At 29.4% G+C, this 21615-nt stretch overlaps 2 protein-coding genes across 5 annotated transcripts in view; one reads left to right on the top strand and one right to left on the bottom strand.

Annotated features, from left to right (window-relative positions):
- The window catches only part of LOC107436090 (alanine--tRNA ligase, cytoplasmic), a 55487-nt gene extending 47038 nt beyond the window's left edge, over nucleotides 1-8449 (top strand). The window contains exons 25-29 of one of the 2 annotated variants that reach the window (XM_043039297.2): nucleotides 7-196; nucleotides 2243-2293; nucleotides 4609-4728; nucleotides 6363-6551; nucleotides 8198-8449. In XM_043039297.2, coding sequence (XP_042895231.1) covers nucleotides 7-196; nucleotides 2243-2293; nucleotides 4609-4728; nucleotides 6363-6551; nucleotides 8198-8389 — 742 coding nt within the window. In that variant the 3' untranslated portion in view covers nucleotides 8390-8449. Of the gene's footprint in view, nucleotides 1-6; nucleotides 209-2242; nucleotides 2294-4608; nucleotides 4729-6362; nucleotides 6552-8197 lie in introns of both variants that reach the window. The other variant, XM_043039296.1, reaches the window with a different exon arrangement.
- Nucleotides 8450-9654: 1205 nt separating this feature from the next.
- The window catches only part of LOC107436091 (neuronal acetylcholine receptor subunit alpha-10), a 78259-nt gene continuing 66298 nt past the window's right edge, over nucleotides 9655-21615 (bottom strand). For 2 of the 3 annotated variants that reach the window (XM_071179013.1, XM_043039298.2), the window contains 5 exons: nucleotides 20630-20739; nucleotides 18550-18850; nucleotides 16637-16874; nucleotides 13122-13315; nucleotides 9655-11892 (listed from right to left, as the gene is read on the bottom strand). In XM_071179013.1, coding sequence (XP_071035114.1) covers nucleotides 11539-11892; nucleotides 13122-13315; nucleotides 16637-16874; nucleotides 18550-18850; nucleotides 20630-20739 — 1197 coding nt within the window. In that variant the 3' untranslated portion in view covers nucleotides 9655-11538. The remainder of the gene's footprint in view (nucleotides 11893-13121; nucleotides 13316-16636; nucleotides 16875-18549; nucleotides 18851-20629; nucleotides 20740-21615) is intronic. The other variant, XM_043039299.2, reaches the window with a different exon arrangement.

The raw sequence follows: 21615 nt of genomic DNA, 5'->3' as shown, positions 1-21615 counted from the left end.
TTTTAGACATGTTTCCTCCACTGCTGAACTTGGCCGTTTTATAATCCTCTCACATAAATCAAATAAAAATAAGGAAAAAATAATCAGAGCTGTTTGTGGGAAACAAGCAGAAGTAGTTAAATCAGATGGTGATGTTTATAACAAGACCTTGCTTGAACTTGAAGAATATGCATCGAATTGTTTGAAAACCTCAAAAGTATGTTACATTGTAAATATATATTAAATATTTTCTTTTCCTTTTTTTAAAAAATAGTCTGTATAAATATTTTTTAAATCAAAGCAAAAAATAATAAGAAGAAAGAGCTTCTTTAGTTCATATTTTTTTCTTCCAAATTCTATTTTACCAAATTATGAAAAATGTTACACAGTTATCGTTTTATAATTTCATTCAAAATCTTCATAAAAGTACAAATTCATTCTCCTACTGTTTTTTACTGCACAAACTGGAATAATTTAAGAAATCTTTCCTTTAACGTGTTTCTTCTACATTTTAACAAAAAAGAAATATTTCCACAAGAAATAAATATTTTCCAGCTTTTTTTTTTTATCTAAAAAATTTTAAAACCTTGGCCCATTTTGATGGGCCAATCTATTTATATTCTACTTTTTTTTCTTTTTTTTTTGCAATATAAATTTTAAAAATCTGTATATTATGTTTATTATTTCAATTTGTTTTGGCATTCCAATTAAAAAAAAAATCTTTATTTATTTAACAAACATTTATTTATACACTAACTGAGACAGTAATTAGGTTATTCTTAGAAATCAGAAAATTGCAGTAGAGAAAATAAATTTTTCATTAACCTATTTTCATTAAATCATTCTTCTATTCTTGATATAATATGGTTATTGTACATTTTTGATTATTGTTGTTTATTTACAACTAATTGACCCTAGGAGCTATTCAAATACAGTTGAATCTCAATCCATTGTTTCCACATCTTTCATTTTCCCATATGCATTCTCTTTTTTTAAAAGTCCCGTCACAAATTTATTTTATTCTCATATAGTTATTAATGCCCATCTAGATTACTTTTGAAAGAAGCAGATTTCATTGCCTATCTTTCAGAAATTCTATCTGCATTTAAAGAAAAAGATGCTTTTTACCCTTTTATGGCAATAAAATTCCTCATGCTCATGATAAAAAAGAAAATGAGGATTTGTTAATATTCAGGGGAAATGTTTAAATAGAGACAGGGAAAGGAAACCACAACCAGTACCGAAATTTGCTAAAGGAAATTTGCGATTTTCTGTTTTCACTCAAATTTGCAGAAAATGAACAGGATACTGTTACAAATGTTGAAAATTTATTTTTTGTGCTAAAAAGAAAATGATTTGTGTACTTTAAAAGTTTCAATTCTTTTAAATAAATAAATATTATGTTTCAAATGAATAAATGTAATAAAATAACCGTAATTCATCAGTTTTTAACAGTGTAAATTTATTATTTTTCATATACTTCCTATTGTTTGCAATGAATGGTTACATGAAAATAATCAGTATAGATTCCATTTACATAAGCATGACAGATATTTATAATTTGATTGTTTTTGCTAACAAGAGAGAAAGAGACTAAAAAAGTGTCTAAAATATGCTTGCATAACATATGAAAAGCTTCCCTGAAAAAATGTGTTATTATTGAAACGTTATATTATTGAAACGTTAAAATAAAGTTATTTCTTTTAAATTCATTTGTAATTCAAAATTTATTTAATTCAGTGTAAAAAAAGTTTACATTTTATGTTAACTTGATTTTCCTTCCTCTGTTTTTCATTAGAACACAAGATGGAATGAATATTTTTAAACATAGAATCATTATGCATTTTTTTTTTATTTATATTAACACTTTAAAGGCTTTAGTCCCTGTGTATGAAATTTCGTTGCTTTTTTCACCTACATTTAGGTAAGTAAAGTACAAACCATAATTATTAATCTAGAAGCATAAAATTTCTTTTATATTGATTGTTATATAATGGAATAAATATTTTATTTCTTTCCGATTGAATGACAGGGGAAAAGGGGAATTTTTGATTGAATTCAAGGGGAAAAGTTTGCATCTGAAAGCTCATTAAAAGCTGGAACAAACACCGAAAAAGTTGAAAATAGCTAATAGATATGCTCACTTTGTTCAATATCTTATAGCATCTAGTGCTCTCACTTTTCGATAAAAATCTAATGATTTTAAATTATCATTATTTTATGTTAGAATTTATTAATTTTAATTTTTAATAATTACTTACAGGTGAATAATTTGGAACTTTGGGACTGTTTGCAAGAATTAAAATCTGCCAAAGTGAGTAATAAAATAAATATTTTTATTCATAGTTATATAATGCAGTGATACCGCAAGATTTTGAAGACAATAAGGTACAGGTCTTTAGAACCCAGGACTTCAAAATTTCTGGGTATTTACTCCTGAAAGTGGTTTTTTATTTAGAATATAAAGCATTTAAAACATTCTAAATTTTCAAAAATTACTAAATTCTTTTTGAAATAAAATAAATTTGCAATCCAAATGTAGATAATTCTCTAAATGTTTATCCATTTATTAATATGTGCATTTAGTATAAGGATTTCATCTATTGATAAACTAAATAAAGAATGTTAAATCAAAGAAACTGTTATATTTGAGAATTCAATATTTTTAACTAGAATTGCTGAAGCATTAGAGCCCAAAAAGCAGCAATGTAATTTGATACTCAGAATTATTTTAATTTGTGTCTTTTGTAATTAATACAGATTTTTTTTTTTTTAATTTTGAAAGTTTTTCTATTCTGCCTGCATAAATTTACTGACCCCTCTATTTTTCCCAATAAAAAAAATATTTATAAGTCACAATACGTCCCAAAAAAAGTGCCATGAAATTTTTTTCCTGTCTCCTTTATGATTTTCGGCATTTTTGACATTCTGTAGCTAGTAAGCTACATATTTGACGTGCTATAGCAAGTGCTGTGTCATAGTAATGTCTTTTAATCAATTTAAATAAAGCACTAATTAATCAAAGTTTAGCAAATAAAGCTGTAGAATTTAATTTCATTTTAAATATCTTCGTAGCCATGGCACATCTTGTGATTTAATCCTTCGTTACACACTGAGTCGATGTAACACAACTTCATTTTGATCAAATTATTTCTTTATCAATTTACATGTAACATTTTAAGTGCACTTATATTTTTTTTTTAACTTTGCATGTTATGTATGGTTTATTAAAAATATTCATTTGCTACTGTTTTATTTTCTTATATTTTTATTTAACTTTATTTTTAGAATACTAAACACTTATATTTACTAAGTGTTTTTTTCCATATCATACGTGTACATACATATTCCTCTTCACTTCGAATTGAAGCATTGGGCTTCTATCATAGCTTTCCATCTCACTGTATTTATGGCCAGGTATTTTGCCTCTTTCTGTGTCTTTCCTATTTATTTTCAATTTGTTTACAATCGTCCTGCCCCAAGTATTTTTAGGTCTTCCTCTTTTTCTATTGCCCTGAGAGTTCTAATCAAAAACTTGTTTTACTTTAAATTTTTCAGGTTTAAGTAGAACAAGACCAATCCATTTCCATTTTTTATTTTCCATACCAATCGGTTCCTCTTTTGCTTTTCTAAGGATTTCTACATTACAAATTTTGTGGAATCACTTGATATGCAAGATTATTCTTAAACAGTTGTTAATAAATGCTTGAAGATTTTTCTTGTTATTTTTATTGCGGTGCCATGTCTCAGATCCATATAGTAAGACAGATTTAACTCTAGCATTGAAAATTCTAACTTTTGTTGTGTTTTTGTTTTTCCATAATTTATTGAGAATAGTGAAGCTGCTTCGGGCTTTCTTTAATCTATTTAGTATATCTTCAGCAATTCCTCCTTTGTTGTTAATTATACCTCCAAGAGATGTAAAATTCCTTACCTTCTCTAGTTCATTATTTTCTAAGGATATGTCATTGAATTGTTTAGTATAAATTTTCAAGCTTTTTGTTTTATTTTGGTTGATAATGAACCCCGTTTTCTTATCCTCTACGTTTGAATTGTTTGTGTTTGTTAGCCTGTCTTGAAGGGTGATGGTCAGTTAAAATAAGTGGTCTGCAAAATCAGGATCAAAAAGATATTCAGCATAGTTCCATCTTATACCCATTTTATTCTCTGATACTCTCTTCATTATCCGGACAATAGCAATTAAAAAGATTGTTTGAGACAGTATACAACCCTGTCTAAGATCCAAATAATTTTTTTAAGGATTCTGATTGTTGGTGGGCATGGATAACTTGAGCATTTTAATTTTTATGTATATATTTGTGTTAATATTTACTACCGTCATGACAACCGTTATTTAACTATCATGACAACCGTTATTTCTTAAAGCTTAAGTTTAATTTTTCCATATTTCTGCTGCAAAATTTATGTCTGTAAATCCACATACAATGTTATTATTGTTATTGTATGCAGGACTATAATCTAATTCCACACATTTTTGTTGCCGTAATTTAGACTTACAACGAAATAAAATGTATATCATGATAAAAACAAAATTTTTTGTCTAATTGTGTCATTAACTGATTACTTTCAGAGATAGTCATCCAGTGTTTTTTAAATTTGTAATTGTAGGTTCGCCAAGAGGATGAATTACCTCTCCTCTTATTCCGAAGTCATCAGGATATATTGTCAGAATTAACTAAAAGAATAACTCATGTTACATCAGACTTTGTTCAAAAAGGATTTGAAAATGTAAGTATAACTTGAACATTTGAAATTTTTATGAAAACAGTTATTATTTGGACTTTTTTTTTTAATATAAATTTTGGTGTGAAAGAAATTTTATAAAAAACTGTATGAGTTTCACTCCATTTAATTTGCACATATTTTTTTTTCATTAGGTCGTCTTTTACGTCTAATTATAAATTAAATTAATATGCATGATGGGTTTTTTTGAGCTAGTATTTTTTTTTCTTCCGACTTAGGCTTTTTAATAATTGATGAGTTTATGTTGTTTGACCAACTGCCTTCCAAAGTGATCAACAAAGTTAAGATGTTGATGACATAAAAATTCTTTACGAATACAGAAAAATCCTTTAAGAATCATAAAAAAATTACATTAAATTAAAATGTAATGTCCTTAAAAATGTTCAAAAACATATTTTATAATAGCTTTTTCATTTAAAAAAATAGAAATTGTTATTATCTATAAATTTAGTAAAAAATAAGGTAATTAAAACAAATATGTAATTTAAGAATAAAATAAAATGTAAATAAATGCGTGATGAAGATAGAAATTGCTTTTAAATTGTAGTATCAATCATCAAAAATGCCAGAATTGTATTTATACTTATAAAATTTTTCTATTTCATAAGTTGTTTATAGTCAATAAATTAAATTGTTATTGAAAATATATAGTCAAGTTTTAATATGTCTAATTATGTGTATAATGGTTACATATAAATTTTTAACTTTTACCAAAATTTAATGTTTTGGATAGTTAGAGCCAGTACAACCCAAGTGTCCTATCCAAAACCAGTTTTTGATTTCAAAAACCTCAACCCAGTACAGTTATCAAAGCAATAAGGATATGCAACAACATATTAATCATTTGCTTTATTTTCTTACCTTAAGATGGTTAGTTTCAATAAAAGTTTAGGAAAACTGAATCATCTCAAAACTTTCATTTTTTCTTATTCTTGTTTTGTGTTTTTTAAGTTAAAAATTTTTCAAGTCTGTTATCAGTTGCTCTCCATGTAAGTTGGTCCCCCTCTACCCCTAAGGTTTCAAATTACTAATTTATATGATTAAAAAAATATTTGTTTACAGTTAAAGTTAGAACAAAAAGAACATATCGTCTCAGAACTTTTGTTCCCTACTGTAGATAAAAAAAACTTGTTTAAATAAAAATTTTATATGCATATTTTATGTTTACAGAAATGTGCAGATATCTCTATCAGCTTTGGGGGGGTGAGCACCTCTGAGTGTAATCTACCACAGTAACTTTGTTCTTTTTGTTCAAACAGGTCAGAAGGAAATTTGTAATTGTATCATATCTTTCAAAATGCAAAAATTCTTTCCAATTATTCGGAAAAAATTTAACCATACTTAAAATATCAGAGCAATCAATCATATTATTTAGATTTTTATCAACAAAAAAGGAGTAAGACGAATCTATACTACATTTCAATGATGGAACGTCAAAAATATGTTGCATCGTAGAGACCAAAACATCACATAGGTTATGCTTATTTGTTTCATAAAATGTGGAAAATAATTTTGAACTCTTTTGATGCATTGCTTTTTATTTCTATAGTAAGGACTTCAGATAATACTGCAATATTCTATTTATTTTATATCAACTCTTTTTTATGTATATTTTATAGATGAAATCTGAAATGCCAGCTATTTTGGAGAAGTTCAAAAATAAGAGTTTTATTGTTCACATGCTGGAATGTAGGGGAGACGGTAGGAAAATATTAAACTATGCAATTGAGAACTCCTCTGACAAACCCTGTATTTATTTCATCAGAGAAGGCAATCAATCTGTGATATGCTCTTGCAGTGTTCCTAAGGTACTAATATGCATTTCTATTTATGTCATTCATTATAAAAGTTTTTGCAACTCCATGTAATATCATCAGTGAGCTTTTTTTTCTGGATATAACTCATATTGCGTGTTTAAAAAAATGGATGTAACTCAAAATGCTTGTTTTATTTTATTTTACAACCGTCGTTGAACAGTCGACCCAATTTTAAAATAACATTGAAGATCAAGTTATATATATTTTTCTTTCCAGTGGAAAAAATTATTCGCCAATACTTTCGCCAAAGCATGATTTAACATTTCAGACTGTCCAGAGAAAGAGATCACGGAAGATATGTATTTTTTTGCTTGATTTTATAACATTCAATCAATCATATCGTTCATGATATAAGTGAAGCCACTCCTATACTCGTATTCGTTTTCCAACACATTTGTAAAATTTTCATCTTTCAAAATTCATTTACTAAGAAGTACTTCACATTTATAACCTATGGCTCATTTATTTTTTAGCCTAAGAATTTTAATACATAATAATTATTTTATTTTTGCAATTGTTTCTAATCCGAGGGCCACAACAATAATTCAGGAATCGCAAAACCTGCACATGTATTAAATAAAGGTAAAGAAATTCAATAGCAAGACGAAAATAGTAGTTTATCTTAGTACTATAAGATATTGAATATTTTCTGTTATGGAATTTCGCTCTCAGAACGAATTAAACTAACAACTGTTTCAACTATGACTTGCTCACAGTTTAAAAAATACTGTGTTTGCAAATTTCCTTTATGGGAATAATATCAAAATCTATATAAATGGCTACGTTGATGGTTAGGAGTGCATTAAGGTTCTTTATAACAAGATTGAGAAATAGCTACCTTAAATGCATGTTTTTTTTTCATAGCTATTTAATAAAGTCTAATAAACGTGTAATAATATCATTTGTGTTTCTTAAATAAATAAATAAGTAAAAGTGAGAATATGAAATTTTGTAAGTGCTGAATGACAAAACAATATTTGCTAAATAGTGAAAATTTTTGGGAGGTCCCAGAGACCTCACATTTATTTAAATTCATTCAGATTAATTCATTAAAAAATCAAAGAGAAATAATGAAATATTTGCAATTTCATAAGTGCTTAATGCTCTTTTATTTAATCAGAAAAATTAAGTACATCAAAAATAACAAAGAAAATCTGTTCCCTCTCATTGAAATAGCATTAATTTTCCATGAGCGTACATTCGCGTTTGTAGGAGTAGTCCTAGTGATAAAGTAGCATATTCGCCGACTAATTTATGTATAAGTAATACATAATTCTTAATGCTTAACCACAAGTGCATTCTGATTACGTCCATTGACGGGCCCACGGAAATTTGTACCAATGAGGTATGAAAATTTAGTTTCATTAGAACCTTGTTGTTACTCACTGTTACCTTGTTGTTGGGCTCACTTTAAAAGTAGTTGCCAGGAATCGCTACAAAATACTGTTTTTTGTATCGCACTACTCACTACACTACTTTTTTTAAAAAGTAGCACACTACAAACTACGAAAAAGGTAACAACTACAGTAGTTTCACTACTTGTAGCATGCTACTTCCGGCGGCTGTTCTTATATTGATATAGTGTTGTATTAATATCTCTCTGTTTATTGATATCTTTGTAAATTGCTTTTTTCCAGAATTTAATTAGTTCAACTTTTTCTGCCTTGCTGTGGATAAATCCTGTAGCATCTCTACTGGAAGGCCGAGCTCGAACTCTCTTTAAAGATCCTGAACTTTTTTATTCTGTTGTGTCTAAAAGATTAGATAGATTGGATGATGCAGTGAGTTTAGCAGAAAAGTTTGTGAGAAACAATTTGAAAGGAAGATAATAGTTTATCAATGTTATGTAGCCAATGTAAATAGTTTCACAAATAAAGTATTTTATCTTACTTATTTTTGAAGTTTATGTAACAAAAGAAAAAAAAATATGTCTAATGCGAAAGAGAAAGAAAACAATTGCAGAATAAATTAAGAACTTGAGATAAATTGATTATCTAAAACTTATGACACCTACTAAATGGCTTGATAACTGTACATGATGCCTACTAAATGATTTGATTTTAAGTGAAAAACTTAAATTATTATTTTAAAAGTGAAGTAATGGCTTATTTATTTTTATTAAAAAAAAATAGACTGTTTCTCAAAATATTGTATCATAGAATAAACAACAATAAGTTGTCAGTGGCTTTTCGATCAGAATTTGAACAAAGAGAATAGTTTTTTTATATAATGCAGTTTTTTTTTAATACTTTTGTATTAAAATCACCATACATACTTTGTTTTTAAAAATAATACCTATTTTTATTTTTAAATTAAAGAAATTAATTACAATAGCAAATGCAATGGGAAACAATTTTTAATACCATCATGATTTATTTTCATACACTTGTATTCTTGCCAACTTTCATGCAATTTCTTGGCAGATTTTGATTTACATCACTTGACTTTGTTTATAATCATTGATTTATGCCTATATATTTACCAGGATGCGTAGTACTTTTTAAAAGTGCTTAAGCAACAGAAAAATATGTTATCCTAAAACCATTTGTAGTAATAAAGCTAATAATTTTTAACTCGTACAAAACATAAAAATGTTTGTGTCTTAAATATTAGAATTTTAACAGTTACTTAGAAATTTGTTGAAATAGCGGATTCCTCATAATATGCTATATTTGTTATATCGAGCTTTTACTACATCTTTTCATAATTTGCCTATAACCTGCAGCTTTTAATGGTCTTAAAAAAATTTCCTAACCTAACCTAATTTTTTTCAGTTTATAGCAGAAAGTTATAGAGTTTCAGTTGTTCTGCAGAGTTTCTGTTTCTCTATAACGAGAAATGGAGGCAATACTGACAGGTAAAATGCCTAATCATAATACAATGGGTGCTAACTCTACTGATTTTGTCCAGTTTATTTTTAGTTTCCACACTTAATCAAAACTCCTCCTGTTTTATGTACTATAACTGTTAATAAGTTTCTGGAAAAAAAATTCCTAACAACTTTTTTTGCACCACTCATTGTTTCCCATTAATTTTTTTATACAACTCGTTGTTACTGGATTCTATTTAAAGCAGTAAAGAAATAAGCAGAATATCCAAAACTAAATAATTTTTATTTTCACAAAATTATTTCAATAAAATTTTTACAAACTATTTTTGTTTTAAATCTAGGATACCTAGTTTCACTTTGTATCTAAAAACCATCTATTCTTGCAAATAATATATATATCAGATCTTAATATGACTATTTCCTAAGAAAACTTAACTTTATTCATAAATATAGCATGACATTATTTGTATTCTTCATATATTTTTTGTCTTACATATACAACAGAACTGAATAATTTTTGTACAATTCTAAATTAAACCTTTTCTGAAATTAAATTGTATTATTTTAAAACTAATAATGTTTTAATAATTATTAAATTAACTGAAAAATTATGTAACTATTCATTTTTCTAAATGATTTCATGGAAATTTTGCATATAAAAAACTGCTCTTTACTTTACAGTTTCTAAAGTTCCTAGTAACGAATGAGTAACTCAAAATATCTAGTAATGAAAATGACATTTTAAGAATAATTACTATGTCGAACATAAATTTTGTTGTGAAAAGGAAATTCAAATATGCTCATTTCAAATCTCTGAAGTAAGTGTTTCTTTGTAAGCTGCAGAAAGTTTGCAATTCTTCTAGTTCTTCTGAATTTTAATTTACTATTGTAAAGGTTTTGGTATTATCTAGGCAAGAGTTCTTTCCTAAAAATTTTGTGTTTCCCATTACAATCTCGTTCTTTGTGTTTGAGTGCATCCTGCAATCTTATTTGATTGTATTCCTTTGTTCTTGAGTGTATCCTGCAATTGCATTTGATTGTATTCTTTTGTGTTTGAATGCATCCAACAATCTCATTTGCTGCTCCACTTGATACCATTGTGAGTGCTGCTTCTGTTAAGCAAACTCTCATGAAATAGAAGATGTCTTAAGTATATTCGGTTATTATAGTTTCTTGATAGTTAGTTCGAATTTATTTGCGCATTGTAATATGTTCTATAATTCAAATTACAGATTGCGTTACGATTACACAGCTCGTTTTAACGTGTTTGTTTAAAAAAAAAAACAATAATGAACCATAAACGCTCAAAATTTAATTTCACGAACATTACAAAATACAAAAAATATTAATAATAATAACTAAGCAAGTAAATAAATAGCTTAAAATATATGAAGAATAAATAAATGAATACATTAAATGATAAATAAATATAATAAATTTTGTTAAAAAATAAATTAATTAATAGTAAATAAATAAATACAAGGAGTAAATGCATAAAATAAATGATAAAAAATTAATTCGAGAAACTAAATAAAATAAATAATACATTAATAAATTAAAGGAAAGAACAGAATAACAAAAATACTATAAATAATAACTAAATAAATAATGAATATAAGGAGATTAAAACTGAGATTATTGATTGAGAATCAGATGAATAAAAATAATAATACTGTTTGCAAAGGAGAATGAAGTTTAGATTTGAAATGACATATAAGAATTGAAGCTTAAATTTAAATTCAGATAAAAGGAAATTTATCCTAAATCGAGAATCAGCAATTAACCATTATTTGCTTTTTAAATCGCAAATGTACAAAAAATTAAACCCATTTCCTTAATGGAGGCATACATGCTGATAAATTATTCTAAATCGATGTCATAATTAGCTTGAACGAAATTAAAACGATATCTACTTTTGTCCTTTATTTATATCGCTATAAACACATATTTCGGACTAGACCTCATTCTAGAATCTTCCAACGATTCTCAAATGCTAATACATCATTCTTATGTACTCTTCATTGCTTCAATTATTTTATATTTTTATCCAGCGTTTCATTTGCAATTTTAGCATTTGCCGCCAAGAGAACACTTGGACGAAACTTTTTTAAACTTTATATTTTCATTGGGCTTCAAAGCATCATTCACTCAATATAATCTGGCGTGAGGTGACATGGAAAGTATGCCAAAAGTTGTGCCGAGTGTTGCGATAATGAACACCCATAACAACAGTCGGTCAAATATTAGCGCCACCTGTTGCCACTCTAGTTTTATTTTGTCTTTCCGGTCTTGTTCAACAACTCTTATCTCATTTTTGTCTATGCTTTGGCTGATTTTTTCCAGAATTTTCAAAAATTGCATCTCAAAGTTCTCTTTTGGATTTTTAATTGCTCTGTGAAGATTCGTGATGCAGTTGTTGCTGCAATACAGCTTTGGCGAAATTCTGCCGTTTTCGCAGTATTCTCTTTCAGGCATGATTTTTGTATTCATCCTACAATAAGCCTGAAACATTAAAAATATAGTTATATAAACTAAACGTCACTAATATTTGTGCAAAAACAAGATAATTTAATGCTTCAAAGAGGATGGGTAAAAAAGCTAGGAAATTGAGGAGTTGTCGGAATTCAGAACTCTCCAGTAAACTGCTTAACTGATCATATCAAATTTCTAAAACATTTAGGTCATGCTTGAATGGAAAAAGCACAATGTTTTACAGTTATTATTGAATTTTCTCTCAGATAGGTTCCTGGAGGGGGGGGGGACAAAGGGTCATTTACTTTAGAGACAATTTTTATGAAATATGATGGGGATCTCAACATTCTTTTGGTTCCACAGATTTTTTTTTCTCTTTCTAGAATTTATAAATGTATTGGCAATAATTATGACTCCTGTGCAGCTAAAAATTGTATTTGCGTTGTAAACAGTTTTTATTTAAAATTTTCGAAATTTATTTCGCAAATAATTTCTGTAACATCTCGAAACAAGGAAATAAGTTGAACTAAATCAACTAATTTCAAATTGGTAATGTAGTGACAAGTAGTTACATAAAAAATACTAATATCTCATAGCAATATATGCATTTCAAATATGTCTTGCTGATTCAAAAGTGTATTTAATGCACTATAATTTTTTTAAGAGAATTGTTTTCACGTATCTCATATATTAAAAGTGGAAATGCACCTCTCAGTGCAAAAATTGTGACAAGCAGAAGAAAATTGTTTCATTGAATTTAATTATTGATTGAGTAAAAATAAAACGCGTTAGAAAATTTTTGGGGTTATAGACGACTTTTGAAACTGTTTCTACAGTCTAGGTTTTAAGAAAAAATAAAATATATTTTTTGAAACAGAGAAAACTATTTTTATGTAATGTATTTTATTAATAATAAAATTAAGAATTAATAAATAAAACTAATTTTTTTTACAATAAATTCTAAAATAAACTATGTCGACTGAAAAGTAAGTACTTTAAAATTAGATATAAAATATTTAGCTTATTAAAAAAAAATTTAAAATTTCGAGTAAAGTACGTAAATCAAGTCGCTAGGAGAAATAAATAACGCTTTACTAACATTTTCAGAAAATTTAGAACATTTCATTCTTTCAAGGGATTAATTCAAGTGCCCTTCCTAGGTCCCAAACTTCCCGTCCTATCCTAGTTCAACAGTGGTTATTTGTTTGTGTGTTGTGCAGATGTCTTTAATGTATTAATGAAAGAAAAGAGAGCCTTACGGGATTGCTGGCATCCATCGTGTCCGGAACATTGACCCTTATAAAGAGCAGCTTGGCCAGCACACCAAACACAAACTTTTTGACGAGTGGAGGCACTTCGTTTCCGTGCAGGCCACGATGGTGAATATTCAGGGTGACCACTGACATTGCCGTTGCTAAGGACACCAAGGTCATCACCACAGCATAATATAGACCTGAAAAAAACATAAACAATTTTTAAAGATATAAGTAATGAAGTAATAGTTGAATATTTTCTTATTGATGTGTCACAATTTAAGGCATCATTTAATTGCAAAATGTGCGCGAATTAAAATGTTATATTGAAATCTAGTTTGACAGATTTTAGCCATGAATTTGATTTCCATTTTTCCGGTTTTTTAAAGTAGTTAGTTGCATGATCGAATTGCTAGATGCTCTCAAATCAATAAAGTGTGGAAGTGATCATGGATATAAAGTTAAGAAGATCGTTTGACTGGGATTAAATCAACAATATTAAGGTCTTGGTCTTTAATCTCGAATGAATTTGGTAATCAGAAGTGTATCAAAACATATATTTAGTTTTTGTATCTGGTTAAGATTTTAATAACACTGCAACTAAATCATGGACCAAGTGTTACATATAGTTCTAAAAGAAAAAAGGTGGTTGGATTTTACTTCAATGACGTAAAAAAATGTGTTGTACTGCTTTATCATACCCAAAAGTTAACCTCTTCAATACCTCGGTCCACGTACGTGTACTTTAGCTTCTGAAAAAACTGAATTTCTGAATGCAGAAATGATTTCAATAGAATTCCACATAAATAGAAGTGATTTTCGAAAATTGACAGGTAATCCGCGTGTTCGAAAACGATAGTAATTTTAAATATTTTATAATTTAATTATTCTGAAAATATTTCCTTTCTTTTGACTTAGTTCTGTGATTTGTATGAATCTTTTAAATTTATATTTACTTAACATTTAAAAATAATACAGTCAAGAACATTCATATCCACGTTTGTATACCCTGGTACGTACGACGAAATTTATGACAGCTTAGTAATCAAGTGAAATCTCATAGTATTATGAGTATTTAAAGGAAATCGAATGGCGTAGAGAACAAAAAATACTCACTGATTCACTAATATCAGATAGAAGTATACAAGAACACACATTTTTATAATAAGAACATATTTTATATTGTACATAGTATTATATGCATTATTTTGTGTTTGTAAATTAGTATACAAGATGGTCGTTTTCACTTTGAATCCTACAGTTTAAAAATGAATATTAAATATTATATTTGTGAGCTTTGTATTTAACTATTTAATCTATACAATTTGTCACACAAATGTGAATATAACGAAAAACTCAAATCGCTTAATTTGATAGGATAATAATTCGGTCAGAAAAATTATATTACAGCATGCCGTTGTATCTACAAAAAAACGAATGCGGGCGATCTTTCGAAAAAGATACTTCTTTGTGCAACCTATATATTATTAGAAATATTTAAATACCTAACTACATGCACCGAATATGATCAGTTTAAAATTCTATCTTAATCAACTAATTCCTCTATGATGTAATAAACTTTTGCTGGTAACAAGATCATCATTTTCTTAATAAAATAGTTAATTTACATATTTTCTGAAGTATTTTAAAGCAATTTAAGAAGTAATATTAAAAAATAAATGAATGAAAATAACGTCAATCAAAATAAAGCATTTGAGACAGAAATTTATAATTATGCATAGAAAAAAAAATGTGTTTAATTAAAGACATTTAAAACTTTACTATCCATTAAAGTAAAACGATTAAAAAGTTGTTGTTTTTTTTGTTAAAATTACAGATTTGTTTAATAATATCTCGTAATTACAAATGTTTAAAATACGTTTCTCCAAAGACGAAGTTTTCATGCAATTAGGAAACTGTCATTCAGATTTGATTTAATAAAAATCGTTTTTATTCTTTCTCATTTTGACGAAAATGTAACTCCTTAAATTCAATTATTTATTTTTGATGACATTTTTTGAGCATTTCGTTTCATGTCGATAAAAATGTTCGCGCCTGGAATTGAAATTTTGGACGCGTAATGAATGTTGATGAAAATCATTATTTCATCAGTCTGTTTCATTCGCTTATAAATTTAAAATTATTATTCTTGGAAAGTAGATTGCCCAAAGGGTAGTTTAACCAGCATTTTTAAATACTTACTAAGGTTTGGAATTAAGGTGCGTACAAACTAATTTTTTCAAACTTTAAAAATATAAGTTTTGATGAGCTAACTAGAAAAACACATTGAAATCGTTAGCAGAAATTTTTTCCGGAATTTAAAACATAATATTTTACTATTCTTTTAGGAAAAAAAAAACGAACTTAGAGAGTTTTTACCCCTGTTAGCACTGTTCACTAACCCTTGAGATTGCTTTTCATTCATTACTGTTTTTCTAAGTCGATTTTTGCCAGAACACAAAGAACATTATGTTAATAAATGTATAATTATTATAATTTTACGTCAGAACGTTAATGGTACGTAATTATAGTTATACGTAACGTATTATTCGCTAATTGTAATAAAATGAACGAAACTTTCGACAGCAACTCAAGCAAGAGATTGTAAAGTAAAGATCTCGAGAGATATAAGCAAGTTTTCAATTTAATGAATATTCATTATTTAAAGCAGAAAAAAAAAGTGAGAATAAGTCGGGGTAAAATTACTGACAACTGCAAAAACTTACGAACAAATTAAGAATCTAGAAAAAAAGTCTTGTTTGGTTCTCAATTCTGAGATTTTAAGAGCAACCAATGGATTTTTTTTACTACAAGTTTAAAACTAAATAATTCTCGAAATAATAATCGAATCTTAGCTTTTTTTTTTTATTTAATTGTATTCTTTATACATTTTTTCACACCTCTTCGTTATTTAATGCCTAATAGATTTTATGTATCAGAACAAAATGTAATCAGATTAGAAAACTTAACACAGTGGCAGTATCGCGTGCGGTTTTTCAATGTAGAGAGATAAGTTTTGAGAAATAACTTGAAAAACATAAAGCAAAACAAGTGAACAATAGTTTTCTGCAATTTTCGTCACAGTTCAAAATATGATGTTTTAAATATGTTGAAAATTAAATAAGAATCAAATAAATTTATTCTTCAAATTATTAGCCAAATATCAAAAGTATTCGCCAATTTTCGAAAGTCTTCGCCAAATGCAAATCTTAATAATTTTTTTATGAATCATTTTTTTCCATTGAAAACTATTTTATGGTAGTTTGTTTCAGGCTTATATCATTTGGACGCAGTTCTAATTGGTTATGCGGCGCATCCTTCTAAAATTGCTGGTTTCACGAATCCAGTTTCAGATATTCAGGTATCTCCAATCCAGGTTATATTGTTTCTGTCGTATGAACGAACTATTGTGATATTGTATAGAAGAATGAACAGAAATTTCAATGAAGTGAGGTAAGAGAAGCGCATAAATGAGAAACGTATAAATTGCATTTGAATTTAGTGAAAAATATGGGGCTCACCTATTAATGGCACAGTGTCTGAGGTGGGCGGCATGCTTTCGCCTATGACCATGAGGAAGACGGTCATAGACAGGAGGGTGGTAATGCCGAGGGTGACCTTCTCCCCTGAGTCAGAAGGCATATAGAAACTGAGCAGGGCAATACCTGTTATCAGCATGCATGGAAGTATTAGATTGAAGACATAAAACAATGGCCTTCGACGCAGGACGATGTGAAACGTCACATCAGGATAAGGCTCCTGTTAAAAAGAACAATTTGGCAGATATAGAATTCATTATTCATGTTTTACAGCGAACCATTAACTCCATCAGTTTTAAATAAACGTAGAAGAATGTATTTTGCTCAAAGAACTCTTAAGTTTTCGCCTTGTTTTTTAAACTCAGAAAAAAGCGAGAAATTTTTAAGTTTCTATTCCGAAGCTGAAGAAGTGAGGCATTTTTTCAAAGCGCGGGAAAACGGCCAAGTTTTTTGTACCGGTACAGCATCACGCTAAAGCTTAATTGCTAGTTAAACGTTGATTTAACTGTTTTCTTTAATTATTTTTAACTGAGTTTACGAAATTCTTTTAATCATTTGATTTGTTTTAATTTTAGGAGATACTTTTTTTTTCTTCTTTTTTGAAGATATCGACTGTAAAAGAAGATAAATTACACCATGTTTCTTAGCACTTGAAGGAAATAACGCTTTGACTTCACTTTAGCTTCTCTCGAATTTTCTTGCTCTCATTATCCTTATTTCTATACTAAATGTATACTGGTGGTCATTAAAATTACTGCACCAGCAAGGAATACAAATAGCCGAATAGTATTATTCACTGGATATATGCATTTTATTTTATTTTATAGCCGTCGTTGAACAGCCGACACACTTTTTGACTTCTAATTTTTAACTATATAGCTTTGTAATTTTGGACCCCATCCAGAAGATAAAGGATCAAGTATTGAGAAGATTTCTTATGAAACTAACCAGCATTTGAGTTACATAGAGCGGAAAACGTCGCACAGTTGGTCTGACGGCAAGGGGACTTTAGCCCATGATCCGTCTACCATTGTGGATATTTTACGTCAGCACTGTGGTTGGTGCGGAATTCGTATCGACCAGTAGTCGCTGGAATTAGAACATGGGTGGCCTCATTGGGAGATAAAAAAAAAGGAGCATGTGGTAAAATTTTAGGAAATCACGGTGTATAGACCACAACGAAATCAGAAGCAAAAATTTCAACTCTGGCAGAAATAACAATTTTTTACTAAGAGATTCGGGAACTTCAGAAAATGCAGCTTTAAAACTATGCCACGGACCGTGGTAATTTGTGAGTTGTGGTGAGTCAATCGCTTGACAATCATTAACTACGTATTTTTGTTTTCTCAAAGGTCAGGAGAACACACTGACTCTAGCACATGTCTTGATTCAAGGATGATCAGGACAATACAGACAGCATGCAGCTGTTGTCAGCAGAAAAATAAAGTTGAGGAGGCATCAAAGATTGGTCAGGGCCATGGGTCTTGACTCATCTGAAATGCTGTTTAAAATACCTAATGTTTTTAGGATGACACGCTTGATCTTTCTTGGGGCAATAAAAACACGTCAAATTCATCTGTAAGTTTCTATAGGTTTCTTTTCTTAATCTACAAGTTTATTTTTTCAATAGCTTCATAGATCCAATGGATTCAAGCTTCTCTAAAGATAAGTGGTTAAAATAAAGTTATTTGAAGTAAAGAGAAAGGGCCTTAAAAATGTGTTAAAACTAGTAGAAATTATGATATTTAAAGCAACAAGATTTTACATACCGACAGTGAATTTTCATTAAAATTTTGATAAAAGGCACGCAATTGTACTATACACACAAAAGGCTTGAACTTAAATATATAAGTTAATTTTTAAACTTAAATATATAAGTTAATTTTTTACTAAACCTGGCAACAGGAATAGAAGACTTCATTTCTTTCAACGAGCATCGTGATGAGATCCCATTCTCCATTTTCCACATAATTGGACAAATCACCTTCTCTCGTTTGAATGACGACATTCACACGATATCCGTCATAAGACCACGATGCAAATTTCATTGAACAATTCTGCTCGTCAAATGGAAACCATGCTACATTTATCTTGCATGAGCTCCGAAAGATGGCGCTGGAAAGCCATGTTAAATTTCCGTCTGAAGAAACGATGACGTTGGTGCTGAGTATGGCATTGTTGTATTGTGAATCTGCGCTGTAAAATAAAGGAAATAAATTGAAAAAAAAAAACTAGACAATTTATGATGAAAAATGTTGGCCACTGACTGCCGTGGCACAAATTACTGGCCTTATTTATAAACTGAACTTATTTGCTCATTTATTATTGCAAGCCGAAATAATAGCAAGAATGTAGGTGCAACTAAATATAGACTTTCATTGAAAAAAAAAAACAAAGTTACCATGGTAAGCGATTTATTTAAAAACATATTAAAATCAACAGACGCACTACACGCTCACAAAGAGTAATAAAACAGCAACGAAAAATAAGAATACAATCTAACTATCTTAGTTGCTAGTTAGTTAGATACTACAGATAAGGGATGACGTCAAGAGCAACGCGTGATTAACCTAGAGCCCCTGAACTAGAGCCAGTAGAGATAGTATAGGAGTCTTAGATTAACCTACAGCAAATGAAAAAGATAGGAACACGCAGTCCATGACGTCCCCGACGTAAGATGAATGCATAAGAAATTTACGTCACCAAAGATGGGTTTCATGAAACGGAAGATATAATTAAGTTAAGAAGCTTTATATAATAGCCGTAACACCTACTTTAGTAAACGAGAAACTTTTCACGTAATTAAGTCGCTCGGGTTATCAACGTAGCGGAAAGCTTGTGGGGGCATTAATTGTCGATGACCGGGACCGAACCAGATACCTTTAAGCCAATCCTCTAACCACCCTGGAAAAGTTTATACGCCTGCATTGTTTTGTCTTATACAAAGCTTCGTACGAAACATATTTCCTCTTTCTAACTTAATAGGAAGTAGGAAGTGTCAGCCCAGATCTGCACCCTGTCATTTGTATAAAAACGTCTGCTAAATTTTTTGACAAAGGTAAAATATTTCATTTGATCGCCTAATTAATTGAGATTTATAGACGCTAAATAAAAGAAACTTACACCAGAAATATATTTTTCTGAAGGCAGAAACTTTGTACGAATTCTTTAAGTGGAGTTCTCTTTAATCAAAGATGATTCAATGTCAACCACAAGATTGAAAGGTTCAGTCATTTGCTGAATAATTAGGAAACGGTATATTTGTCCTCCAGTTCGTATGAACTCTCTCTGTCATCTATGAATGTTTCGATGCTCCGTACGTTTATAAAAATATTATTGATAAATGTCTATTAGTTATCCATTAGTATTTGAAAACAGTTCTTGCCTGATGATGTAAACGTCATTTGTTAAAAAAATGACATGATTTGAGCCCTCGAAAATAGGTCTCCATTCTCAAGACTTGTCTGACGTGAATGAGGAAAATAAAATTAATTTGAAATTGAAAAAATAAAAGTGCCCACGAAAAATTGAAAGTAAAGGTGAAAAAAAAATTAGAAAAACCGCGGTGGGCAAGAGGCAAGTCAGGACTGTTTGCATTTTCACGAGATATGGGGGTTTGGAGAAAAAAAATCGACATTCATTTGAATGAAACAAGATTCCAGTATATCAAGATGAGCTGATGTGACAGGGGTGGAAGTGTATTTTTGGCAACAGCAGTTTTTCTAGATTTTTTTCGCCTTTACTTATTTATTGTTTTCTGTTTCACTCTCGCCTATGGCGGTTTTTCTAGTTTGTTTTGCTTTTATTTTTCTCATTCACTTTGGGCGAATATTAGAAAATGCACCGATTTTTGTGCGCTCGAAATATAATGACTTTTATCACCCTACTTCACATTTCTTTTGAAGCAAATGAAGCTAACATCATCAAGTATATCTTTCCGTTTTGGTTTCTTGGGATTATTCATTTAATTCTTACTTGTTGTACAAAATTATGTCTGGTCGCCATACTTTATCCGCTGGAATTCGAATAACTTTTATTCCTCCGAAATCTGAATGATTCCAAAGAAGTCCGTAATCCATCCAGATCTAAAAGAAGAAAAAAAAAGATGACATTTTTATGAACATTTTATAACTTGATCTATTGCTGAATTATGCGGTGTGTCTAATCTAAACCTACTACTATTAAAGTTGAACTCCGTAGTCTTGTAATTTTGAACCCAATCCAGAAGACAAGGGAACTCCTGGATCAAACATTGGCAGAAATTTGTTTTGAGGGAACTAACTCCATTTGCGCTACATGGAGAGGAAAACCACGAAACCCTCTTACGCTTAGTCTGACGGCACGAGGACTCTAATCCATGATCCGCCAACGATTGAGGATATTTTACGTCAGCACTGTGGTCGGTGCGACCCGGGTGATGAATTCGTATCGAATAGCCATGGCTGAGATTCGAACCCGGTTCACCTCATTGAACGAAGAACGCTCTATTCCCTGGTTGTTTTTAAAACTCATCTCTGCCTTTTGGTTATAACACAAGTTTTGGAGTTTTCAGAGACATCTTCCGTAACCAATATCTTTTACGGAAGATGTCTCCGAAAACATCAAAACTTGTTCGACAACCAGAAAATACAGAGATGAGTCTTAAAGGCGATCATAAAAAACGCCTAAAAGTCCCCCAAGGCAGTCAAGCAGGTTTTAATGCTTTGCTTAGTAGTATTTCATTAGATTTCAATAGAACTAATTTTTTTTTTAAATAATAATAATAATTTTTCACCCTGTAAGGTGTCAAAACTTAAGGAGATACCTAAAACCTCTCAGGAATTTCGAACAGAGAAGGATTGAACTGCATTTATTAGGAACTTCTTCAAGTTTCATCAGGATAATATGTCCCAATATACACCAAAGAGCCATTACATTATGACCATCCTCCATCTATAACAATGGACTCGCCCAGGTTTTCG

The sequence above is a fragment of the Parasteatoda tepidariorum genome, chromosome 3 (assembly GCF_043381705.1).
Source record: "Parasteatoda tepidariorum isolate YZ-2023 chromosome 3, CAS_Ptep_4.0, whole genome shotgun sequence".
Lineage (NCBI taxonomy): Eukaryota > Metazoa > Arthropoda > Arachnida > Araneae > Theridiidae > Parasteatoda > Parasteatoda tepidariorum.
The sequence above is the reverse complement of the archived record's forward strand: the minus strand, read 5'-3'. Positions and strand labels throughout refer to the sequence as shown.